Source organism: Lytechinus pictus, unplaced genomic scaffold (assembly GCF_037042905.1).
Source record: "Lytechinus pictus isolate F3 Inbred unplaced genomic scaffold, Lp3.0 scaffold_19, whole genome shotgun sequence".
In the NCBI taxonomy this organism is placed as follows: Eukaryota; Metazoa; Echinodermata; class Echinoidea; order Temnopleuroida; family Toxopneustidae; genus Lytechinus; species Lytechinus pictus.
Window position 1 is genome coordinate 9,093,537 of NW_026974140.1, and position 26,120 is coordinate 9,119,656.

Genomic DNA, 26,120 nt, shown 5'->3' on the forward strand with positions numbered 1-26,120 from the left:
CAAATAAAGTGGGGAAAAATAAATTATGCACTTCTTACCTTGATTATACGGATGAAGGTATACATCGAGGCACAAACTGGACCCTCAAAAAAAGGAAAAGTTAGACCTCCATGTCGCGTTCGTTGTCGGTATCGATCGGCCATTTTGTTTTCAATTTTGAAAGAAGAACGAACGTGACAGAACTTTTAAAGAATGAAACATGATCTTCAGATACATGTACAATTATAAACTAAATCTGTTCTCAGAATCATATGAAGTTACTATGCCGTTTTGTGATAATATTAAGAAATTACATTAATATTATTCAGATTTATTTATTTCAAATCTCTGTAAAAATACACAAAAATACAACTTAAACATTTATACAACAGAACAGGTATTGACAATTATAGTATGTAAATAATCATAAACAGATTATAAGGAACAGTGAGTTAATTCTTCTTTACTGAACAGGAGATTTATTTAACATGAAGTCATGAACTAGCTAATTATATTCATATTAATTGCACTGTAATGATATTTTGGTGACAATGGTCTTATCAAACCATACTTTATATGTATTGATCTGTATGCCATTTTGGCTCACCTCTTCCTTAAAGAGGTGAGACTTAAGACTTACGATAAGCTTAAGATAAGACTTAAACAAACTGTCTTAACTATTTGGTCCCTAAAATCTGGATATCTATCTGAATGACTGCTGAGTTTGAGTATTTCGTTCAAGAGACGTTTCTTTTGTAGGGTCATTAGACCTTGTGAACTGATTTAAATGCATATTAGCATATTACCACTTGTAAGCTTTCTTTCTGTCTCCTTACCCCTTCCAGGAGATGACATCAACAATGAGTTGTCTGAGTGAAACTTGTACGGGGTGTATATCAGAGAAGCTTTACTGAAGTGAAAATCAGTATGGAGGACAAAATTGAGGTAAACATTTTTAGGGTAGTTAAAAGTTAAATTTTTTTTTTTTTCTGCAGCTAATTTGATAATCCTCTAGGTCAGACAGAAATGACGGGCTTTTTCAGCCAAGTAGTCACTTTTTATCAAGATGTCTCTAGGATTTTAAAATGACCACAATTTTTTTGGTATTTATTATTATTTTTTTTTTTGGGGGGGGCTACATTTCACAACCTGAATGGGAATTTTCTGGGGCTTTTTTTTCCAAGGCTCTTTTGAGCGCTCATTTCAGGGGCGAAATTGCCCGGGCCCTGGAATACTTTCTTTCCCTGCTGATAAATTTTCTTCTGCTGGCAGGCATGGTTTTCCCATGTTGCATATACCTGTATTTAGCTGCACTGTGCCACCCGTGTGGTCTACCTGCTTGGCGCTCTCAGGTACAATGTATGTATAGCAAAGGCCAAATAGTAAGGACTAATCATAATTGTTTCATATCCATTTTGTTCATATTTTCTACCCAAGCCAATGAAAAGTGTTCTTTCATATTTGAATCCAACACAAACCTTTGTGTTACAGGGTCCACAACTATGACAAATTTATTTCATTTCATTTTGTTTATTTCCATTTTCAACAATTACAGTTTGTTTTGTATATTTTGACATACAAATAATAAAACATATTTCAAGTATCCCTATACAAAAATTATATTCAAGATTATTACATATCGGGTTGGAAATGGAGGAGGCTGCTAAAAAGTCAAGCTTGTAGAGTGCAGCCTCCTAAAAAATATTCTTTTAGTTACATAGCATATAAAAATCAAAATAACAATTTACATACATGTATATCCACTAACTTAATAGAGAAAAAGATTTTTTTAAAAATTGTTGGTGTTTAAAATATTCATACCCCACTCATAAAATCATATCATATAGGTATGTACGGTAAGAATACAATGTGCTTCTAGATTTTCTTGTAAGATAGATGATGATGATGAATGATGATGATGATGATGATGATTACTATTATTTTAGTTATTTTTTTATCATCATCATAATTGTCATCATCACCATCATCATTGTCATCATCATCATCATCTTCGTTGTTATCATGATTATGCAGCTTTCATACTGTACATCAAAACTTTGATTCTAAATGATACTAACCAATTAATTAATAGGTTTATTTGGTATTTCTTGACAGAATTACCAGGTTCTCAACCTGTTGGGTAGAGGTGGCTTTGCCTGCGTATACCGAGCTAAGACCATCAGTACTGGACAGGAAGTTGCTATTAAAATGGTAAGGAAAAAGAAAGAAGTCTGAAATTTTCAATGTGCACGCCTTCATACCCTCATTGACCGAGTCTGTGATATCCATTCATGGATAGTATTCTATTTCATCCACAAGAAGGAATTTCTACTTGTATTTTCGTAATATTTGTGCTTGCAAATACTTGGTGGTTAGATGATCTTTGAAGAATTGTATGGTGGTACAGATAACGTGGGAGATGTTTATGGTTCATCATGTGGTTTATTCTTGGATAGGACCATTGGATGGTGGATTGATGAGTTGAGAATGAAAGGTGAGAAAGAGAACGATGATAATGATATATAGCATTTATGAGGTGCTGATTTTCTAGTTGCCTATTCAATGGTGCACTGTAAATTACCTCGGCTATTGCTCCAACCAGATACCCATTCACCTCACCTGGGTTGAATGCATCACAATGTGGGTAAATTTCTTGCTGAAGGAAAACGCTACGGCTGGGATTTGAACCCATGCCCCTCTGATTGAAAGACGAGAGTCATATCCACTAGACCATGACGCCCCGACTCATAAGAATGTAGTCTTGATAATTATTTTACTTTATTTAACTCAGTGGTTATTTCAGTGGATTTTGTTCAAACTCATTTTGAGATCATTGCCATAGCCAGAAGTAAATTAAGAATCATTTTCACAGTGACATGTTTAAATCATTTTCATTATGGCATTATTTAATATACAAAATATGTTAGCCTTTGTAAATATATATTTGCATTATTTTAGTAATGTAGCATTCTGTTTCCATAATGTTTGCTTTTCACATTTCACTGGCAATTTCCAAATGTACATGGGATCTGTGAGACAATGTTCTTTCTACTCAGAGTAGCAAATACCAAGCCAAGAAATCATAGGGTGGTCATTACTAGAATATTATAGGGGGGGTTGGCATTTCATGAAACAAATAGTAATATTCAATGACTGTTGTTATAAGCTACCAAAATCCTTGCATCTGATTGGCTTAGAGCAAATTTGTCAGTTAAAATCACTGATTATTAGTGTCATGAAACACACCCCAAGGCACCATTTAAAGGGCTTCACTGCAATTGCATTGTCAGAGTGGCAGTTCAATTAGTGCTCACATCTTTTATAAGATGCCCCCTCCCCTCCGAATTCATCATAATAATAATGATAACATTTATATAGAGAGTAAAAACCCAATGTGTTTGAGCACTGCTTTACAGTTACCTGGCTTTCGCATGGCTACTCTGATCGAGTGCTGAAGCATTCAAGGAATTTTTTCTGATGGGGTACCCATTCACTACACCAGGGTGGAGAGTGGCTAATGTAGATTAACGCCTTGCCAAAGAATGCGAGTGCTGTGGTGGGATTCGAACACCAGACCCTGCGGCTCAATTTATCCACTGAGCCACTCTATCACTACCTAATGAAAGCTGTAGTAATACACAATTTTAATCTTATTGATTCTTTTCTTTTGTTAGATTGATAAAAAGTTAATGCAGTCCAGTGGCATGGTAACCAGAGTTAAGAATGAAGTAGAAATTCATTGTCAGCTGAAACACCCGTCTATCCTGGAGGTATGTATATACATTTTTATTGAATTTCTATTCATTGTAAATTAAAATTAGAATTAGATGTAATAGAGTACGTAAGTGATGATATGGCATGAACTTCCTTTTGCACTTAAGCATTTTATAGGTGACACAGCATTTGCTCCTGTGAGAATTGCTCACTCCATAGACTTGCAATTTGCATCTTGTACGTAATGTAGTCGTAGTCACATGAAAGGAAATCTCCTCGTTAGTACATGTGGATTTTTTAGCAATTTCGTCACTTAATCTTTGATTTTGATTTCTTTATAGCCATTTCTGAACAAATTTGCTCAAATGAACATAGCTCGTGTTTGAAAATCAACGTAAAACGTCATTAGACATGATAGTCATTATCATTCCAGTTGACAAAGTAGTTAAATATCCGAATGGGCACCTTGCCAATGATTCAACTACTAGTGTATACAGTATGTTTTAATACCTCAACTGATATTATCATTGACCATTAGGGCATAGTTTTGCTTACTCTTCATACTTGCTTGAAAATTATTTCTATCTATTTTGAAATATATCAGGCATTGTGCTTTTTGCAACAGATTTACATAACAGCAATCATTCCTACAATTTCTGTTGAAAAGGGAAGACTAAGAAAATTATTAATACAATTTCTGAAATCTATTTCTTTATTCATCCAGCTTTACAGCTATTTCGAAGACCACAACTATGTGTACCTTGTATTAGAGCTGGCCCAGAAAGGAGAGCTTTTAAGATATCTCAAGAAAAATGCAAGAGTTTTCAGCGAAGAGGAAGGTCAGTACCAAAATTTGTATGAAAGTTTTCGGCCTGTTACTTACAGATAAGTTACTATTTTGGTAACATTGTCTTCCACCTCCTTGTTTAAGATGGCGATCTTCTGTCTATTTCTATATAATGTACATTAAATTTATGAATATTAATTTTTTTAGTCCATATAGGCATATGCATATTTCAAGAATAACAAAATATAATTTTCAAAATATGATTTATATTTGAATTAGAATAATACTATGCATGTTTATCATGATGTAAAATGTTTGCTTATTGTTTTGTTATGTTGAAAAATGATTATTTATATTTGTATACTTTTGTCATTGAAATATAGAAAATCTAATCAAATTTTAAAAAATTGTTTTATTGTAAATTTTGTTTTTTCATTTCTGTTCAGCTCGTCAGTTTCTGGAGGAGATAGTGATAGGTCTTCTTTATCTTCATTCCCATGGGATTCTACACAGGGATCTGACATTAGCAAACATTCTACTCACCAGAGATATGCACTGTGTAAGTCAAGGCTACAATCATTCCTACTTATGATATATGAGGAGTTTCAATCAATGAGTTAGACCATGGTCTAACTCTGTGCTAAAATTATGGAAAGCCAAACGGTTCAAAATTTTGTTTACAGTGATTGCTTCTCATGTTTACTGTGCTCTTTACTAATTCTTTAATGGTGAAGACAACTGTCATACTTATCCTTCCCAGGCAGTTAATAATGTTATGGGAGTCAAATGAGCTGATACATTGAACCTCTACTGTTATAGATTTATGTAACAACTGGCTTTCCATAGTTAAACCACAACTTAAAACCAGAGTTTAAATTAAACCCGACTTCAGAATACGGGCCATTCTCTTTTATGTAAACACCTACTAGATAGGGTCACATAGTCTTTATTGACTGCAGTAAATCAGCTAACTTTATTTGGTCCTGGCAGTCCAGTGGATGCACAATCTATACGCTATTGAATGTTATGTTCATTATTGTGTGGTATTACATTGTACCAATTTGATTTACTTTACAAAGTCAAAATAAATAATGATAATAATAATCTGATAGGTTCCCTCATATTTCATATTCATATTTTTGAAGACTCGATGTACATGAAGATACGCAAAACAATATTTGAATGAAAGGTTATAAAGTTTGGAAAATCTAAATGATTGTAATTTATTCATGTCTTTTTTTTTCTTTCATGCGTGAATTGAAGTGGAATTGTAAGATTACATCTGTTTGTATTGCGGCCTTCCAAATAATGCATTTTCTGTAACCAGTACCGTATGAAATGGAAACAGAATGATTTTCCTCATTTCATCTTGTTTCATCAAATCATATTTGTTCACACCTGGGGAGCTTAGTAAGTGATTTTCATTGACTACTTGTTGTAAGTTACTGAAATCCTTGCATCTGATTGGCTTAGAGCAAATGACGATATTTCATGAAACACTCCCCTGTTATCTTTATCATACTCTTGCAGAAAATAGCCGACTTTGGATTGGCGACGCAGCTGAAGCTCCCAGGGGAACAGCACTACACCATGTGTGGAACACCGAACTACATCTCGCCAGAGATAGCAACCAGAGGGCCACATGGTCTCCAGTCTGATGTATGGTCTTTAGGGTGTATGCTTTACACCTTTCTGACCGGTAACCCACCTTTTGACACAGAAGCTGTCAAGAAGACACTTAACAAGGTATGTGGTAAGGTGTTTGGTGTATTTTTCTTCAGGTGTTATGTTATTTATCTTCCTTTTCATCCCATGGTTCAATGTAGAGTCTTTTGAGGAAACACTTGAATAGGTAGGTAGTGTTGAGTGTTACATAGTCACACATGCTTTACACCTTTCTAACTGATAAAATGACTTTTGATACTGAGGCTGTAAAGAAGACACTCAATATAAAGGTACATGGAAGAGTGTTTGGTGTAATTTTCTTCTGGTGTTATGATAACACCTTCCTTTTGTGCCAGTGGCTCAGTGTAATAACACTTTAGAAGGTGCTCTCCCTACATTTGTCCTTTCTTTATCTCAAATTTTTATTTTCCTCCATCCCTTTCTGTTCTCAAGTTTATTTCTGTGTTATCATAGTTGCCCTTTTAATTTCGTGTTTGTTTGTTTTTAAATCTGATTATGTAAATGTTATATGCATTCTCGTGAATAAAATAAAAAATGACTTAAGGGCCTGGGATATTTCATATTCATTTTTTTCTTTTAGACAGTGGTGCTATATCATTTTTTTTTTCTTGCTTTTTTCATTTTGCCATTCCTTGTATATTTTGAAATGCCAAATTTATAATATTATGAAGATGATATTAATATTGTCACTTTCTCTCTCATTTGATCTTAATATCCTTAACATTTTTTAAATTATCCAACCAGGTGATGTTGGCCGAGTATATCATGCCCACACACATCTCAGCGGAAGCCCAGGATTTGATCAGTAAAATGTTGAGAAAGGACCCAACAGAAAGGATCAGTTTATCATCAGTCTTGGATCATCCTTTCATGGACAGGACCCGCTTCGGTGGATCCAAGAAAAAACCCATCTCCAAGGTAGTAAAGAATCTGGGGAATGTATCATGTAGCACTTTGTCAATGATTTTCACTGACCAATTTGCTCTTAGCCAATCATATACAAGGTTTTCAGTAGCTTGTCACAGTCGTCAATGAAAATCACAGATTATTAGTTTCATGAAATGTCCCCCCCCCCCCGATTTCTGTTTTGCCGACAAATTTAATTCCAAATTGAAGCTGATTTGGATTGAGCTCCGATCACAAGGCTTGCAGCAAAGCACAAATCTGACCTTATTATTGCTAGCAATATGCCAAATTTCCCGTAAAGTAATTATACTTTTGGACTGTACATGTTCAATTCAAAATAAGATTTTTTTTTAAATTGCACCATAGTCAGAATATGTAGTGGCTTTACATTATCTATGATTTTAACATTGACATTGATTGACATAAAATTGACATTGTAATGATAGAAGTCAATATTGAGCATATACTCATCCCTACATTAGCACTTGGTATTAAATAGAAATCCAAGTGCTATAAGATTTGAATAAGCTCTGTCAACTCCTGATAGTGAGTATTAGAGTCTCAACATGAACAGAATTATATATTTGCCTAATTAATGAACATATTGAATTTGTGTTTAAAAAAATGAACATTCATAATAAGTGCCCTTTTGTAAGGGATTTATCCTCATTACCAGGTTCCTTAAGCTGTCGGTCCCCTGGTTGCTTGCTCACAGGCATTCGTGCTTTCTTAGCAGTCAGATAAATAAAAACCTAGGTATAAAAAAAATTAATGAATAATGCATTGTGACATCACATATATGTATTTTGCTATTTTGATGCAAAATGGCAAAGGGAGGAAAAATGATATCTGTACTAAAGAAAGTAGGAAAGTAGAGAGAGTGTGCTATGTTTTCTATTAAACTCCAAAGCAAACTGAATTTTACTGTTTCTATTTTCTTCTGTATTTAGAGGCCAGTGGAATCGTCGCTGGACAGTGGTCTCGCTACCATGGCAACGACATCTTCCTCCCATACAACTAACCGCACTTCATCCCGAAGCAGACCCATGAGGGCCCTCCCGTTGTCAGCCCTGACCCCGGTCATCTCCCAGGGCGAGGGGTCAAGAGGTCAGGTCAAGGATCAAGAACGAGGTCATCGTCATGGAGACAGGATTGTCACAAGTTGGAATCAGTACGATAGGCATCCCCCCTCTCCGCCAGTCAGGCAACGAGCCAATCACAGCGCGGCTTTGCAGTCAAGCAATGGGCAAGGAGGAGAGGCAGAATCCAGACCATGGTTTTCAGGTACTGGTAACCGTATCTTCTCTCTTTTGTTTTTGTTACTGCACTAAAGAGTGACTTAGTAGAGAGGGACTGGTGAGCATTCCAGCAAGAGTTTCCAAACTTGATTGCTAGGCTTACTAAAGTTGCTTTCAAGAAACATCCTTAGAGGTAGAGTGCTGTTTAGGTACATGTAGATCCTAAAACATTATCTATCAGATTCTCTTGCCTTTAACTAATCAGTTGTAGCAAATCAAATAAAAGTTAATGATGATCATGATGATGATGATATTGATGAAGATGAAGATATTGATAATAATCATCATCATTATCTTTGTCTTGGTCACAGGTCTAAAGCAGAAGGCATCGAGTTCTCAGGACCTCAGGTCGACCAGCAGCGATGGGACGCAACCTCCTACATCTTACAATTCAGCACAGTCCAGAGACTACAACCTTACCATGAAACCGTCTATCAGCGATGGAAGCATAAAAGGGTCTAAAACAAAGACTAGGGGCACGTATGAATCTCGCGAGAGGAATGTGTACAGAAGCCAAGGACACCTGTACGAGGGTGATCCTCAGTCAGCGAGAAGTGCCTCTTGGAAGTCGCAGGATCACCTAGGACAGCATGGCTCGATTTTCAGAGAGAAGAGCAGGACAGAGATATCTGGACATTATGATAGGGTCGACGATGCCAAGCATAGACTGTTTTCTGAAGCAGATGTTGATTCTGAAGGGACGCAGACTCAGATATTAAGGACTGACCATGCTAGAGGTGTTTGTGGGGACAAGAAACAGAGTACTCAGTCCTCTATAAGTGACCATCCTAGCCTACATGGTGTGCATTCTTCGTCATCAGTTGGAGGATCATCAGTGAAGCAGGATGATGCATCGCATAAGGACATCAAGGCTGGGGAAAAGAGCAGCCACAAATGGAGCAAATCAAAGTCACATGACCTTGACAAAGGCGGCGACTGGATGCACAGACATACACGCAAGCATGAGAAAAGGGAAGGTGGTGGTAAGGGAGAGGGTGGAGCTGGTGTTCAGAGTTTAGCTCATTTGACCCCGCCTTTGAATGCTACGAGACTAAGACCAATCAGGCAAAGGACAAGAAATGCAGTAGTAAGTTGTTCAAAAAAAATTCTCCTTGAAATAAGATGAATTTAAGTATGTAACTATCTCATATTTAGAAGATGACCACTGCACCATCTGCATATGGCGTTGCTTACTGTTTTAGAGGATGGTGATGGCTGAAGTTAGAGACAACATACCCATTCCTGCCAATTCCTCCATCTTTGGCAGAGTTTCTCAGTTTTTCAAGAGTTTCAGGGTCATTTTTCAAGACCCCCCTCCACTTAAGATTCAAGATGACATGCTTTTAGTAGAGGGCAGTGTGCATCATGTCCATTTGAAGCCATATGCTGCAGAGTGGTCACTTTCCTTACCTTTCTTTTTGAATAGTGAAAACTCCAGAATGGACCCACAGTTAATTTGTACGAGAACCATTCATTGTGTTTGATATTGAAATGTATCTTGTTTTTCATTTTGATATTCTTTATGCTGATCTGGGGAGCATTTCATGAAGAAAAATTATCAGTGAGTTTCACTGACATTGTTATAAGCTATCAAATCCTTGCATCTGATTGGCTCAGAGCAAATTTGTCAGTGACAAATCACTGCCTATTTATTTCATGAAACACCCACATAATTTGAATATATTGCTTGATTGTTAGGTGAGCATCATGCCTGGCGGAGAGGTTTGTCTTGAGTTTCTCAAGACCAAAGATGGTCAGGACAGAGTGGTAGAAGTCTTGAGGATATCACAAGATGGTATGCAGGTAAGGATCTTACATTGGCTCCAGCGATAATCTGAACAATAATTTTATACTGAAACCTCAATCCTAACCCTACCCGGAGTCTTAATTGTCAGTTCCTCGCATTACTCTGAATTCTATTCCCACTGAAATATCTCATACATGTAGCTACCACAAACTTTATGCAGAGAATCATCGTCATCTTCCATATTGAGACGCCATGGTTGTACCCCTTCAGGTTATCATCTACCAGCCAAATGGGGGCAAAGGTTTCCCTATCATGGAGGACCAATCCTCCCTGACCCCAAGACAGTGGCATCACCACCCATAGCTACCGCAACCTTCCGTCTAAATAATGTCACCACCATCATCATCTACTTTATATCGACACACCATCATTCATAAAGAAAATGATGCTATGTTTGTACCCCCTTCAGGTTACCATCTACCAGCCCAACGGGGGCAAAGGTTTCCCCATCATGGAGGACCCGCCCTCCCCGCCCCAAGACAGCGGCATCACCACCCACAGCTACCACGACCTCCCATCCAAGTACTGGAAGAAGTACCAGTATGCCTCTAGGTTCATCCAGCTGGTCAGGTCCAAGACCCCTAAGGTCACCCTCTATACATCGGAAGCAAAGTGTATGCTGATGGAGAACGGCCCAACAGCGGACTTTGAGGCTTGCGTCTATGATGGTGAGTGTTGGTGTGATTTGGGGTCATCTTGATCTTCTTGGTGATTGGCTGTTGATTTGGATCCTTGGGCCTGTATTCTAAACTGTGGTTCAATTTGAATTCTGGTCGTAAGGTGTGCTTTAACTGTGGAAAGCCAATTGTGACATAAGTCTCTATCAGTAGTGCAGCGGTTCCCAATGAGCAGTTTGTACATCAGGCCTTGCAAAATGGAACATGCAAGCTGATATGAAATAACAAACATATATAAAAATATTCCATTTCTTTTCATAATTCTTTTAAATTTTGGCTTAACGTTATATCAGTCCTGGGCCAATGAAAAGGCCTCATATTTAAAATCTTTTTGCTTTGTTATTTTCAAGGGGCTCTTAAGCATCTGTGGGTAAAATTGCCTGAGCCCCATATATTTTTCCCTGGCATCTATGGGGCTTGAGAGAAAACGTCTTCAAGTTTAGGAGTTGAGACACTTTCCTTTAAACTATCCTTTAGATAATGTCATTTCTACTTTTAGGAACTAAAATCCATGCCACTTCGGCAGAACTGGACGTAACTGAGAGTAACGGCCAGACAAGCAAACTCCCGGCTGACCCTAACAGTGACCAGATACCCAGCCACCTCAAACCAATCATCACCAGCTTCTACACAGTGAGTATAAAGCTCCCCTGTCATTTGGCTGAGGGCTTAAGTTGAGCAGGGATACCACTTTTCGGGCAAAAGTAGGAAATCTTAGCTTTTCAACATACATTTTAGGCCTGAGTGAAGGATTCCAGAACAGTGCAATCTGTCAGACCTGATCAGATTTTGGTGTAATTATGGTAGTATGATTGAGATATCGTAGGCAAATATTTTCTGCTTTTCTTTATTTTTTGGAGAGGAGGGTGTTTTTTCTGATGGTAGCATGGTATGGTTTACCTGTAAATATATATATATTTTTTTGAATTAATTAAACATAAAATACTAGAAAAAAATTAGAATTCATAATCATAAATCTCATCAGAGTTGGTATGTGGTAATGATGAATTTCATTGCTTTTTGTTTATTTCAGTGGCGGCAGCATTGTGTGGATGTTGAATCTGCAATCGCTAGTCTTGAATCCAGACATGGCTATGGACCTTTCTTTCCTCTTATCCTCTCAAGGTAAGTGGATTTGCTTTTCTTTCTTTGAAAAATAAAATGGTTGATGAATAAAAATTCTAAAGTAAATACTTGTAATAGTCTAAAAAGGAAAGAAAGAAAAGCATTACTAATAAAGGAAGCAAAGCTACCCATACAGCCTTGTCGGTTTTTCACATGTTATTTTACCCATCTTACAGGAAGCCAGTTCAAGAACCATACCAGCACGGAACAAAGGCACCACCATCAACCAACATCAGAACAATTGCAGCAACATCCCAAGCAACTCCTGCCACTACCACCACTACCACTAACAACAAGGTGCCACGTTTTACCAGTACCCATCAAGATGACCCCGCCAAGGGGTGCCCCCAGGGGTCTGTCACCTCCCCTAGCGTAGTGGCCCCGCCCACAGCCTCTGTATGTTCCTTTGATGGTACTATATGCAGCGTAGCAAGGAGTGCACATGGCAAGGACAGGACAAAGCACAGAAAAACAGGTACAGGGTCTTGATAAGTAAAAACATAGAAAATTTACTTTAACCAACTCTAAAGTCAAATATAAAATAGAAAGTTTGCTATTACCTGATTTACACTGACTTATTTTTTATTCTATTATGACCCTCTCACAAAAAAATAATAAGAAAGTCAGAAGGGGCCTAAGCTTTCGATCCTAGCAGAATCTTCGTCGGAGGCAAAATGATAAATGATAAAAATAATAAAATGAAATAGTAATGATAATAGTAAAATAAATACAAATGAAAGAAATTTTTATAAAATGTGCTGATTGACCATCATTGGCAATATTTTCTTTGTGGACTCGGTATCGTAGGAAGATAATTGATGTCTATATTGCAATATAGATAATTAAACTACAAAATATAGGTTAGAAATTTGTTTTTATTTTATCTGCTACAATTCAGTAAGAAACATTCTTTTATTCTATTAATTTGCTTTTTTTCTTTTCTTTAGCTGAAAGTTCTAAGGAGACTAAAGCCACATCGCAAGCCTCCTCACACCCAGAAGGCAAGGAGGAAGTTCTTAAAAGTGTCTTTGTCCCAAACATTGGATGGGCATCTCAGGTAATATGCTCAGGATTTCAGTATCATTGCTTAGAAAGATTTGAAGAATATCAGCATTTTTACTGTGGGATACCCCCCCCCCCCATTTGTCTCTTCGCTCCCTCGCTCAGAATCTTACACTGTCACAATATTGTGCCCCCTTCAAGATTTTGCCCCTCTACCCCCCCCCCAAAAAAAAAAATAATAATAATAATAAATAAAAGTGTTCCAGTGCACCTGTGAACGGCAGTATGCAGATAAAACTAAGCAGACACATGTGAACAGGTTCAATTGGCAATACATGTATCCCTCTGCTGCACAGTTTTGTTGAATTTTACCTTATTTACAAAAAAATTATTTTCACCAGACATTTTGTAATTCACTTTGTTGGACCTAAGAAATTCTTTGAATTCTGTGTCCTTCCCAAATTCTGTGAAATCATTCCTTTGTCCGTATTGCAGATAATTGGCGAATTTACACTATACATATAAATTCATTTTGCAGATGAGTTCCGGTGAGGTGAGAGTTCAGTACAACGATGGTTCTATGATCCTAGTCCATGCTACTGCATCTACCATTAAATACATTGACACACAGGGCAAAACTCAAAGGTAAGTGTATATACCTTTTACTATCTCATCCTATCGCAATGTTAGGTTTATATTAGTCCAGATTGGACATTGATGTATGGAAGGTCTCTTTCCCAAAACTAACTTTGAGGGCCTCCTTAATTCCCAATCCCTCAGAGCCAATAATAGAGAGAGTTTTGCCAACCCGATTTCATTGGGTTACCAACATGGTGCAATTTCTTTTGAATTGGGCTTGCCTAACAAAGCATTATGCAGACCTGCCAACCAGTACATTTTTTTTATTTTTTATTTTTTACAAAATCGTTATTTATTGAGAAAAATCATCTCTATATGTCTATATTTCATAAAACTTACACAAATATGGTTATTAGATCAATGTAATTTCAGGTAACTTGTTTTTTTTCAATCATTTTGTTAAACCCAGGGTGAGATATACACATGTTTAAATGTTTTTTTTCATCTGCAAGAGCAGTGCGCATTTAAGCTTGCATGCAGCTTGAGCGCCTCGATGAGCGAGTGCGCCACGCATTTATTATGAAATACACTTTTTGGGGGAAAATGCACTTTTTTTATCGCAGAATACGCTTTTTAATTCCCAGAGGTTGGCAGGTCTGATTATGCACCATGTTGGTAACTCATTGAATTTGGGTTGGTCGAACGCTCTCTATCAATGTCTCTGCAATTCCTAACCCAGTGCCAATCCTCTCATCTCCCATTTGCATCATGAAGATTAGAGTTGTACTAGTTAGGGATTTGGAGTCAGGAGGCCCTCTATGTTATTTTTGGTAAAGAGACTTAGACCGCTACCATACATCAACTTCCAATCTGGACAAGGTTTGTACCCATTTTGTCTACTAGCAGATGGTCTAAAACCATCGTGGCTATATATATTTGAACCTATTTTGAAAGAAATTACAATCAATCACAAATTCAACCAAAAAACAGAAACAGATGTAAAAAATGTGATTCTTTGAAAATGAAGTTGAGTATATGTTGCATGCTCTTTGATATAATACATTTATATTTACATCCTAGCACAATGTTAGCTTTATATCCATTTTGTCTACTAGCATATGATCTAACGCCATCATGGCTAAATATATTTGAATCTATTTTTATAGAATTTCCAATCAAATATGAATTAAATAAAAGAAAACAAAAGTCATGAATGTGATTCATTTAAAATGAAGTTGTGTGTGTTACTGCTCTTTGATATCATATATCAAATTTGTTTGATGCTTGTCAAATAAATGATGATACATGTATGTCTCATTTAAGAAATCAGATTTATTGTGAACTCTAAATTCTTACCATTCTCTGCTATCTTCTTGCAGCTATGGTAGAAATGCAGTGTTACCGAGTCACATCAGGGAGATGCTCCTTCATATGCCTCGGGTCATACAGCTCTTTGTGAATCAGAACAAACCAAAATGACGTCATTTCACGTAAGATCAGCAATTTGTGATGAACATTAAATCAAGGTGGCATGTTTCAGCAAAGCTTGTGATCAGCAAATTTTTGATGATCAATTCATGAAATGTTCAGCCCATTCAATGCCTGAGAAGTACTTTAATGATTCGCAAATTAAGCATTTTGATCAAGAATCCAATAAAAAATAAACTTCTGGGCTTAATTTTGAATCAAAGGCCATGGCCAGTTGAGTGGCCTTGATGCTTCTCTCATTGGCCTTAGCGAATTGTTGTGCCCTCTTTCCCATTTGAGCCATATTATTAATATAGGCCAAATGGAAAAATTGCCTTTCCCTAAAAATATTATTTAATGCCTGAAACATTCATGTAGATCTACAAAATTCATCCTATCAAATGCATTTTTATTTTAATTGTCTCTACACCATATCTGTTTTAGGGCATATACAGTATAAAGATATAATCTAGTAATTAATTGGAATAGTGCTTGCACCTTTGGGATGTTTATCCAATATTGAAATAGGCTTTAGTGCAAATTTTTACAAATTGGCTTGTTATTCCACCTTAGTCCAGCTTCGTGAAACACCCCCTTGACCCGTATGCAGTAAACCGTGACATTCCTTGTTATCAACATAAATCGTGTGGCTTGGTGGACAAGTCTCTGAACTTTTTGCAGGGCGTTTGCCACTGTCCTCTCAAGTGTAGTAAATGGGTACCCGGTAGGAAGAAATTCCTGGAATGCTCAAGCGTCCATTCTGGGTAGCCGTGCTGAAGCCGGGGGTAATACATGTAGTATGCAGCTCTTGGAAACATTGTATTAAGTGCTGTATAGATATTGTAGGTATTATTATCAATGAACTGTGTACCTCTGCCATTGTTATTGGTTAAATCCCGTTTCAGAAAGGTTTATGTATTATGCGTGTAGTCACCTTGGATTATGGAGGATAATTGGGTTGGATATGACTGGTTTTTATGTCACTATGTATGTCTGCTTACTCGTTCACATTGCGCTAAAGAAGGACAAATAATTTTGTTCAGCATTGAAATAGAAGTAGTTTTTCATATTAGAAAACACACTTTTCTTTACTTCTGTTTGATTCATAGTTTTCTGTGGGCAATTCGCAAATTTGTAGGTTACCTGTTCGCTCCACTCTTGGTAGAAAAAAAAAACAGATTTCATCTTTTCGGGAGACGTTTACTTTTATTGTTGAAATTCAGATACCCTCTACCAAATGATTTTTGTTTTCCCTACTTCAAATTGTGTTTACTCACTTATGAATAAATGATGTATCATATAAAATGTATTTGTATGAAAGAGGAGATGGGCAATTCCATAAAATATTCAACCATTTTGTACGTCCAACCCCCATTTTTCTCAATTCTTACTTCACTTCATAAACTGACCAAGTCATGGTCATTTGAGAGCATTACAGACTGTCAAAAGAACAAGAAATCAGAGACAGTAAATTTCATGAAGGTCCCATATATAGGGGGTCGGATGTACATATTTTATGGAATTGCCCTGATTCTAACTTACAATACATAATTTTTCAATTATATGTGTGATTAAGTGAGTGCATCACTATTTCTCAGTTTTAATTCTTATGGGATTGCAGAGTATGATAAATTACAAATTAATTTGGTTGAAAAAATGCCCATGTCATAATGTCTATACAAGAAAAAATCCCCCCTACCCCAGAAAAACCTGCTATAATATGAACATGTGAATAGGAATAAAGTGTTGTGATGAATTAAAGGAGAAGTCCTGACAAAAAGTGTATTGTAAAATCAGCAGAAAATAATTAAAGATATTGCCAAAGGTTTGAGAAAAATCCATCAAAGCATAAAAGAAGTTATTACAATCATTATTTGATTTGTGATGTCATATGCGAGCAGCTTTCTTACATATCGTGTGGTAAAAAAATCAAATGTCATTTTCTCAGAAAATTAGAAATGGCTTTTATTGTACCTTCAGTATATCAATAGACAAACCATTTCACAACCGTTTCTAAAAAGAAAACAAAAACAAGTCATCATGAACCATTAAAAATATGAAATTTATGCATTTTATATTTCATAACATGTGGGGCAGCTGCTAGTTTATGACATCACAAAACTTAAAATTCTAATAACTTCCTTTATCTTTAATGGATTTTCCTCTAACCTTCACCAATATTTTTTATCATTTTTTTTCTGCTATTTTTACAGCAAACTTTTCTTCAGGGTGAACTTTCCCTTTAAAGAATGCTAATTGTACAACAGCTTTATGAAGTATTCTCGATATGTCATCCTTATTCTGCAAGTTAAAGTGTCCTTCGAAAATACCTCATAATTTTTTCTATTACTTTTTATTGGCAATTTATTCATCAATGCATGATGCATAATTATGTAAATACAATGTATGTATAAATAATGAGAAATACTAAAAAACAGAAATGTACATTTATTCTACTCTAGAGGTAGATGAGATATCCTTTTGGAGAAATATTTATATATTTAGATTTAAATAAATGAAATATTTAAAATGGAATAATACGTTTTTCATCATGAACTGTTTGTTGTGTTGCTAATTTTTTTATTCTTCATGCTTTGGTTGCGAATGAATGGTTTGACCTGGTTTCTATGGAAGATGGTTTCAAATTTTTTGAAAAATGTTTTTTTTCCCCAAGATGATACTTATTTTTATTTTGGTGCTGTGCTGGTGTAAGGACCAGTGCAACACCAACACCAAAAGATTGACACTGAATTTGGAAACACCCATTGCATCCACTCTAAATGGAGAGGGAAAGAGAGAAGCAAAGGCCATGGCATTGGATCTTTAGCCCATCCATCGGTGTAGAAATGAAACCATTGTTCTTGTCATTAAAATAAATAATTACATAGCCACTGGGCCTCAATCAGAAAATACTACAAAACTGCAGTTTCATATTTTTTAAATTTCTTTTCCTTTGTATTATTTTTCATTATGCATGAAAAGAATATAAATATATACTGTACATATACATCTCTGACACAAAAAGACTGGATTGATGACAGTATAGTTACAGTAAATTATTAATTTGTCAAATGTTGGGAAGATGTATAGGTAAACATTGATTTATCATAGAAATGTCTGAGGAGCATTTTAGATGTCGGGTCTGACAGCTTTCCTTGATCTTGATTTGCTGTGAAGCACTGTTACTGTGGTAACTGTTGGATAAAATGGGACTTGTTGGATAAAACTTCTGACAAGTCCTTTCATAAAATTATCCCTTGTTCTATTCGGTGTCATAAAAATGTGAATTTTGGCCCGTAACAAAAAACTTAGCAATCATCATAGCACATTTTTTAAATGATTGATTGCATTGACTACAATGTACAATTAGTCCTGAAAACCAAGCATAAATGATTAATCGCTCACCTTTGTGTCATTGAACCCTGATTAATCTCAAATTGACTATACTTGCAGTTGTAGATAAGAAGTCTGGGATTTCATTAAAAAACTTTATATCAGTCACAAATTCTGCAATTTTGTTACGATTTATAATAAGCCAATCAGATCACTCCTTTAGAGTATTTATAAATAATAAGCGAGATGAAACAAGGACTTGATTTTCTTGTGGCCAGGGTGAGAAGGTCAGACACTGATGATACCAACAAAGTAACATACAACAATTGTTTAAATTTCAGAGATTGTGTTGGATCATGGACCTTTGTTGTAGTTTAAAGCTTCAAATGTAACAATAAATTCATCACAAATAAGTCTAATTGAGAATTTCATGAAATTAATTTCTTTCAATCTTGAAAAATATGACTTGTAACTTTGCATTACATTATGTATTATTCAGATTTTGACAAATATGTATATTGATAATTCTCATCTAACATTCAGTTGTAGAACTGGTGTACCAAAACAATTTAAACCAAAACGTTAGTTTTCTATTAAAAGTCACATTATAATACTACACATGCTATACATCTATAAGAAATAAAATCATCTTGTAAAGGCTCAATATCACATATATTCAAAATAGTAATCATATTCCCAGTTCTTGTGTCCTGTTCCCATCGCTTTAGTCATCAGTTGATCCTCCTGCTGCTTCAGCGAAAGGAAACAGTTGATGAACTCATCTCCTAAGGCATCACAAAGGACAGTATCGGCTACCAGAGCGCTCAGAGCGTCGTGTATATTGTTTGGAATACTAGCTGTGAGAGGAGGTAGGGACTTCTCGTCCATCACATCACCTTTCACAGGAGGCGGCAGAGGAAGTTTGTTGGCGATGCCATCAATGCCTGCTGCAATTGTCGCTGCCATGACAATGTAAGGGTTACACCCACTTCCTGGAAGGCGGTTTTCAATGAAGGTTCCACGATCTCCCATGACCCGAACCCGCACGGCCGTACTGCGGTTATCGTAACCCCATGATGCGTTGACGGGAGCTTGTTCATTTGGAACATAGCGTTTCATGCAGTTGATGGTCGGACACATCAGGACAGCTAAACCTGGGACATGAGATAAAATCCCTGCCACCCAGTGACGACCGTTTTTCGATAACCCTGTAGGATGATCCTTGTCAAACAGCATGGGATGCTTACGTTTCGGATCCCAGAGAGAATGGATGAAGTGCCCCGACGATCCGTTGCCATCGTTGTATGGTTTTGTCATGAAACTGGCAATGTGAGAATTCCTCAGGGCGATTTCTTTAATAGACGTTCGGAACGTGTATGCGGTATCTGCTGCTTTCAGCCCAAACGCCGGTCTGTAGGACATCCCGATTTGTCCGGGTCCATATCCTGTATCCATGTTCAATATATCATACCCGACTTGCGGTAGGTAATCGCAGAGTGGCTCCAGGATTCCTTCCACCTTCGGCAGCCGAACCGTTGCTCCGAAGTTCCTCCCTGAAAAGATTGGTTTTCTCTCCACTGCATTCTCCACACAGAACTCGTATTTGTTTGTAGAAAGAAGCGTGTAACCAACTGCATTGAGCCTTGCAATCTGACGACGTGCCACATATCTCGGGTAACCTACAACAGGCTGGCCATCAATCGTAGGATTCATCAGCACCCGAGCAGAGGACTTTGCCCAGGGCACGACTTGAAAGGTCTCCAAGTCGGGAAACGCCAGACAGTTACCGAAGCCAATCTCTTCTCCGTACCCGGTGCCAGACGCCAGGTTGCCTTGAGGATCTGAGGACATCAGGGTGCTGATGCTGAACTTGACACCTTCAGTGGTTCTTCTTTGAAAGGATGCAGCCGGGAATAGACGGCAGTGAGATATACCGTATACATCGGGCATCTCATAGCGAATGGTCGAGATACCATTCTTCTTGATGATGGCTTGAATCTTGTCCACATCCATCTGTTCCTGTCATAAAATCATATTAATTCATTATCAAATTTTGTCATGAGTCAAACTTATATATGGAATGGCTATGGATGTACGAATATTTATCAATATTGGTAAGTGGACCTTCTGAAAAGTGGCTCTGGCAACCCAAAATACTGATTGTTAATTCAGAAGGAAGTTCATGCTGCTCATATTCAGTAAATACTCAAATGAATTCATCGATTTCATAATAGTATTATGATTCACAAGAAATATTAGAACTACCAAAAATTTATATTTTTTTAATTATATGATTTGATACAAAAGTTAGTCAGCTTCTTACAGGCAACAGCTTTGCAAACATTGGCAATCATTGTTAAGGATTATTTTAGGTAGATATTACCAAACAATAGCAAAAACATATGTAACTATAAAGCTAATCTAATTTAAAATAATTCAAATCAAACTCATATTTGAATATAATTCTATTTAATGTTTACTTTGAAAGGATTTTTGTTTGTGGCCTTTTATTTTCTGTCAAAATTCGTCAAACATTAAACAAATCGTACTATTAACTTATACTATAAATACCATGTCAGAACAGTTAAAAAATTTGTGACCGTCTTACCGTGTTTTCATACAGAATTATTGATATGCGAGATCCTCCATTCTCAAACTGTCATAACCGGTTTCAATCTGAAAACAAAATGTCAAAGGAACTTCTTTATTAAGCCTGTCTCAAAGACTTTAAAAGCAGTAGAACAAATTTTTTTTCGGAAAGAGGGGTAGGGGGTAAATGAAAACGGAAAGAAAGGAGGATTGTAAAGTGGAAAGTGAATGAGGGCCAAAGAAATTAAAGGTCTAGTCCACCTCATTGAATGTTTATTTGAATCAAAAGAGAAAAATCAGACAAGCGTAATGCTGAAAATTTCATCAAAATCGGATGTAAAATAAGAGAGTTAGGACATTTTAAAGTTTTGCTTATTTTTCACAAAAAAAGTTATATGCACAATTTACTCACATGCAAATGAGAGAATCGATGATGTCCCTCACTCACTATTTCATTTGTTTTTTTATTGTTTGAATTATACAATATTTCAATTTTTACAGATTTGACAATAAGGACCAACTCGACTGAACCATATAATGTTGAACAATGGTAATTCCATATGTTCAGTGAGAAATAAAAATTTGTTTCACAGGAAAATTATGAGAAAAATAGAATATTTCATATTTCTTATGATAAAGTACAAAAAAAAGTGAGTGAGTGATGTCATCAGTTCCCTCATTTGCATCACGACCGGGATGTGCATATAACTATTATGTGAAATTAAGCAAAACTTTAAAATGTCATAACTTACAACCGATTTTGATGAAATTTTTAGTGTTATGCTTGTTGGATTTTTCTCTTTTTATTCAAATCACCTTGTTGTTGGGGTGGACTTGTCCTTTAAATATTGAATAACATGTGTGCCTATATAGAAATATTAAAAGGGGCAGAAGAAAACAAATTAACGATAACTTGATGTAATTATAATGTGAGGAAAGAGAAAAACATGAAAAAGGGGAAAATATGATAAAATGAGCATGTGCGTGGACAATGTAGCAAAGAAGATCACAAGACGATTTGAATAGAATTCTTAGACCAAATAGTGACAAGATTTACCTCAATTCAAACTATGTGACCTGTTTTTATTAAAGTCATTCAAAGTACAATAAAACTTCTGGGTATAGAAACGCATTTGATGTCGGGAGTTACTAAAACTATTGTTGGAGGCAGAGACTAAAACTACTAACACAACAGAAGTTCTATTTCGCTTGAAATTGTTTTTAAAGACAAATGCACGATGGGATCCTTTTGTAAAAATAGCGTTATTTAAACGTGACGTCACATAAGTCTTCACAAGAAAAGAAGATATAGCGATCACATGGAAGGCGCATTGTTTTCATTTTGTGTTAGCTTTCCATTCTCTCGATCACAGCATCAATTTTGGACAATAAGCATGATAATATTCCTTATATTTCGGAAAGTATCCTTCCCTTAAAAAGGGGGAATGGAATAAGAGAATGAGAGAGGGGAAAGGAATGAGAACGGGAGAAAGAAGAGAGAAAGACAGAGACGACAGATCAAGGCGAAAACTGCCGGGAAATGCTGAGAAGTTATGAGTGAGGGTTTGTTAGATGACCAGGTCAAAATTGGGAAAGCATATCGGAAGAGGAAGGGGAGAGATGATAAGAGGATGAAAAATAATTATAGTAGCTTCGCCGTAAATACAAAAAGCAGTGAAAATTCTTTTCAGCTCGCGGTTATCAATATTTACTATCAATATACTTTTAATTGAAATAATGAAAACCTATCTATCTATACAAACCTTTTCTTAATCGCACATTCAATGCAGTTTTAATTATGTTGGTTAAGTCTATTTCTCAGCAGCAATGGCCAACTGCATTACCAGGATTTCGTTTTTCACCGACACTAAGAAAGCATTTTCGTCATAAATATATTTACCAGTGTAATATCATAAGGATTGAATAAATCGGATTGACTGGCTTTTGTATTGTGGGTATACATCTTGGTTAGTTGGAAAGAGAAAGAGAGGGAGGGGGTAGATCGAGTTTCTAAAATTGATATATTATCTTGTAGTCTTTCCTAGAAACGCAATGCTCAAATATATTTAGGTCTAATATATTTAAATGAAACAGTGATTATTAATCATTCATCTCATGCAGACACGGGTTAAGCTATATACTCACAATAAAAACGATCGATCTATGAAAAAATAATACATTGTATACAATCTTGGTCAATAGACCCCCCCCCCCCTCTCAATAGGATAGGACCTATAATTTGCAAATATGACCAACCCGATTCGACATGAAAACTCAGACACTTCTATTACAAATTGCAGTCAAAATATATCATCATCTTTATATACATTTCTAATTATTCCGTTCACTCCGCGGTTATCTGAAACATATAATATGATCCAACATAAAAATTCATTTTAAAAAGAAACTGTTTTAAAATCTTACCTTGTATAACGTGCATGCATGTGTTCTTTCAATCTGGGATCTCCACTAAAGACGATTCCTTTGTGAAATTCCACACACTGCTTCATACAACATACCCCTAAGCTAAAGACAGTGCATAGTTGAAAGAGTAGTATATCTATACAGAATCGATCCAAACAGACCGGGCTCCCGATTGTTTAAAAAAAGAAACCACAATTCAAAGAAACAATACAGTGAAAGTGGTCCATACTCAGTCCTAAGCAAACAAAACTTCAAGTTAGTTTGCCGAGAAAATAGGATTCAAGTATATCACCGCGTATATTTCACTTTCAATGCTGTGCAAACGGCCTGAGTCAATCATTGTTATGTTAATGAGCATTCGTTTTAAAAAGAAGAAAGCACATTTTAAGAGCGGGTGTGTGGTTGTGATTGAGATGGATGATATGGACTGATGGGTTATGATAATGGTAGTGGAATGCGGAGAAAAGACGGTGATTTTAATAAGTATTGCTATATCTCTGCCTACTAGGTATTTGTTACTATTGTCACTTCTGGTGGGGAACTTAAGGAACTCAGTGATGGAACAGTGAACGATCAACGAGTTTGGCTAGATTTCTTTGGTTCAGTCAGGTAGAATAGAATGACTCAACGAGTTCATTCTAAAGTACCTGTAACTTTATAAATGCCGCCCACTCTAACAAATTACTCTGAACTCTTTTGAACCTCCTGCCCCTCCCACCCCCACGCATCCGATGAATGTGGAAGTTCGCCCAGATGCCAAGTGGGTTTCGATTAAAGCAAAAACAAAGATAAACATATTCAAGAAGTTTCAATCTTAGCTGAAAAAAAATTTAGTCCAAATACTGCCCCCTCGTGAGGGAAGGGGGGGGGGTGAGACTCACGTATATTCAATTCAATTCTTTTTATTTTCGCGTCATTTAAAAACACAAAAATTGTCGTCACTCTTAAAAACAAAAAGGTGCATAGGAAAAAAAGTATCACTTATCAGTCACAAGTAATTAATACATCAAAGTAATATATACATACATGTAAATATAAATATACAAATACCCTTTGGTTGTTCGCATGCGTGAGCACCCACAGCGCACAGCAAAAAGTTGTTTAAATTTTTATCAACGCTGCTTACTATATGAACGTGGACAGTAGTTGTTTAAACAGTTTAAACAATGTTAGTGTTTAAAATCTTAAACAACAAAGTTTAATTTGTAATATTTAATTCTCAATAAATTAAGCATGATAGTATAAACTGTTAAACAACTACTGTGCGATTCATATAGTAAACAGCGTTGTTTAAAATAAAACAAAACATTTTTACTGCGCGTGGCAGTATAATGGCAGTATGGGTACGTTCCCCCTCTCGTTCCTATATCCTAAGCCCCTCATTTTAGGCGTCAGTTCTCAAGACCCCCATTCATGTACAATTCCATGTCCCAAGCACCCCGTTTGCAGAGGACCATCTAACTTTCTAGGTCTCAAGCTCCTCGTTTCATCAGCAACTATATGCCCTAACATTTCCAAACATTCCCTAACATTACGACTTAAAATTAAGAGAGGAATTTTCACTAATCCACCGAGAGGCATATGATATCACATGATATCAGCCCGCCATGTCGGATATAAATTAAATGAAATGCCATCAGGGGCGGATCCAAGATTTTCCAGGGGGCAGGCATATTTTCCCGATGAAAATTTGACAAGCAAAAAAAAAGGTGTTCACCTAAAATCTAAGTGGAAGAGCCGTGGTGTAGTGGTTCTGACTCTCGCCTTGTAAACAGAGGGTCGTGTGTTCGAATCCCACCGCGGTCTAGCGTCTTTTGGCAAGGCGTTCATCCACACTTTGCCACTCTCGACCCAGGTGCTAAATGGGTACCCGGTAGGATGCGAAATATATTGTATGTTTGATTTTGCCAGCGCCATAATGAGGCTGCGATGAATGCAAGGAATGCTCCCCAGGGAGTGGAAATTGTGCACTTTTCGTACGGGATTGAAATGAATCCAATGACCGGGGTAATACACGTACGTTAATCCCTCCAACTCAGTGTAAAAAGTGGGCGGAGCTTAATCGGATTTTCGGGCCTAGCAACCCTGTTAGCAACGCCTGTTAGCATCGTTTGGCTCAATCTCCATAATGTCTGCGATATTAAAATCCTACAAACTGATGGAATTATTCAAATTTAGTAAGGCTATGAATGTTTATCATTTACACTGACTATCGGTGTACAAACTCATACCGAATTTAATGGCAATTGCCTGTTATATTACGAATTATCAGTCATTTTGATGAGTGATGCAAAGTGCCAAAATTTATGAAAATATAGCGTAAATTTTATATAGCATTTCAAAATCCTTATTTTCAATATCCCCATAATTTTTTGTTGTTTAAAAAAATATCTTATTACATTTACCAGAATTTTCCCGACCTGATAACGTTAATAGATTACTGTTTCTCGGCTTTATGAGGAAATGCCAGACCTTCAAAATCAGGTTAATTATTGTTATATTTCTAACAGAAAATTGTTAGATTCGAACTACTATACCAACTGTACGCCCGAATGAGGGTTATCATCTCGTATTGTTGTGTAAATGATACATATCAATTCATTTTAGGAGTGTAGTAATCCATGTTAGATAATCTTTTTCACGATGAGTTTTGTAATGAAGAGAAAAAATCAAGTTCATTCTTGGCACGCGAGCCGCAGAATGATAAATTTTAGCGTGCGCAGACGGGGCTGATCCCTAGTGTGTCG

The 26,120-nt window shown here is 36.4% G+C and overlaps 2 protein-coding genes across 4 annotated transcripts; one reads left to right on the forward strand and one right to left on the reverse strand.

Moving 5' to 3' along the window:
- The first annotated feature begins 829 nt into the window (after positions 1-829).
- LOC129260936 (serine/threonine-protein kinase PLK4-like) lies at positions 830-17,565 on the forward strand. The gene is made up of 17 exons (XM_054898945.2): positions 830-924; positions 2,095-2,190; positions 3,654-3,749; positions 4,418-4,532; positions 4,927-5,039; positions 6,011-6,226; positions 6,911-7,084; positions 8,023-8,356; positions 8,682-9,457; positions 10,069-10,173; positions 10,587-10,845; positions 11,354-11,487; positions 11,888-11,979; positions 12,156-12,454; positions 12,927-13,036; positions 13,520-13,626; positions 14,940-17,565. Exons 1-17 carry the CDS (start codon positions 907-909, stop codon positions 15,037-15,039), a joined length of 3,144 nt encoding a protein of 1,047 aa, XP_054754920.2. The 5' UTR covers positions 830-906; the 3' UTR covers positions 15,040-17,565.
- LOC129260934 (lengsin-like) lies at positions 16,967-23,963 on the reverse strand. 3 transcript variants are annotated; one of them, XM_054898942.2, is made up of 3 exons: positions 23,374-23,963; positions 20,969-21,036; positions 16,967-20,379 (listed from the first exon to the last, which is right to left on the reverse strand). In XM_054898942.2, the coding sequence occupies exon 3, from the start codon at positions 20,371-20,373 to the stop codon at positions 19,027-19,029; it is 1,347 nt and encodes a 448-aa protein (XP_054754917.2). In that variant the 5' UTR covers positions 20,374-20,379; positions 20,969-21,036; positions 23,374-23,963; the 3' UTR covers positions 16,967-19,026. The 3 variants fall into 3 exon arrangements, with proteins under 3 accessions (XP_054754917.2, XP_054754918.2, XP_054754919.2); XM_054898943.2 differs by having other exon boundaries at positions 16,967-20,373; positions 23,374-23,719; XM_054898944.2 differs by lacking the exon at positions 20,969-21,036 and having other exon boundaries at positions 23,374-23,461.
- Between the last annotated feature and the right edge of the window lie 2,157 nt (positions 23,964-26,120).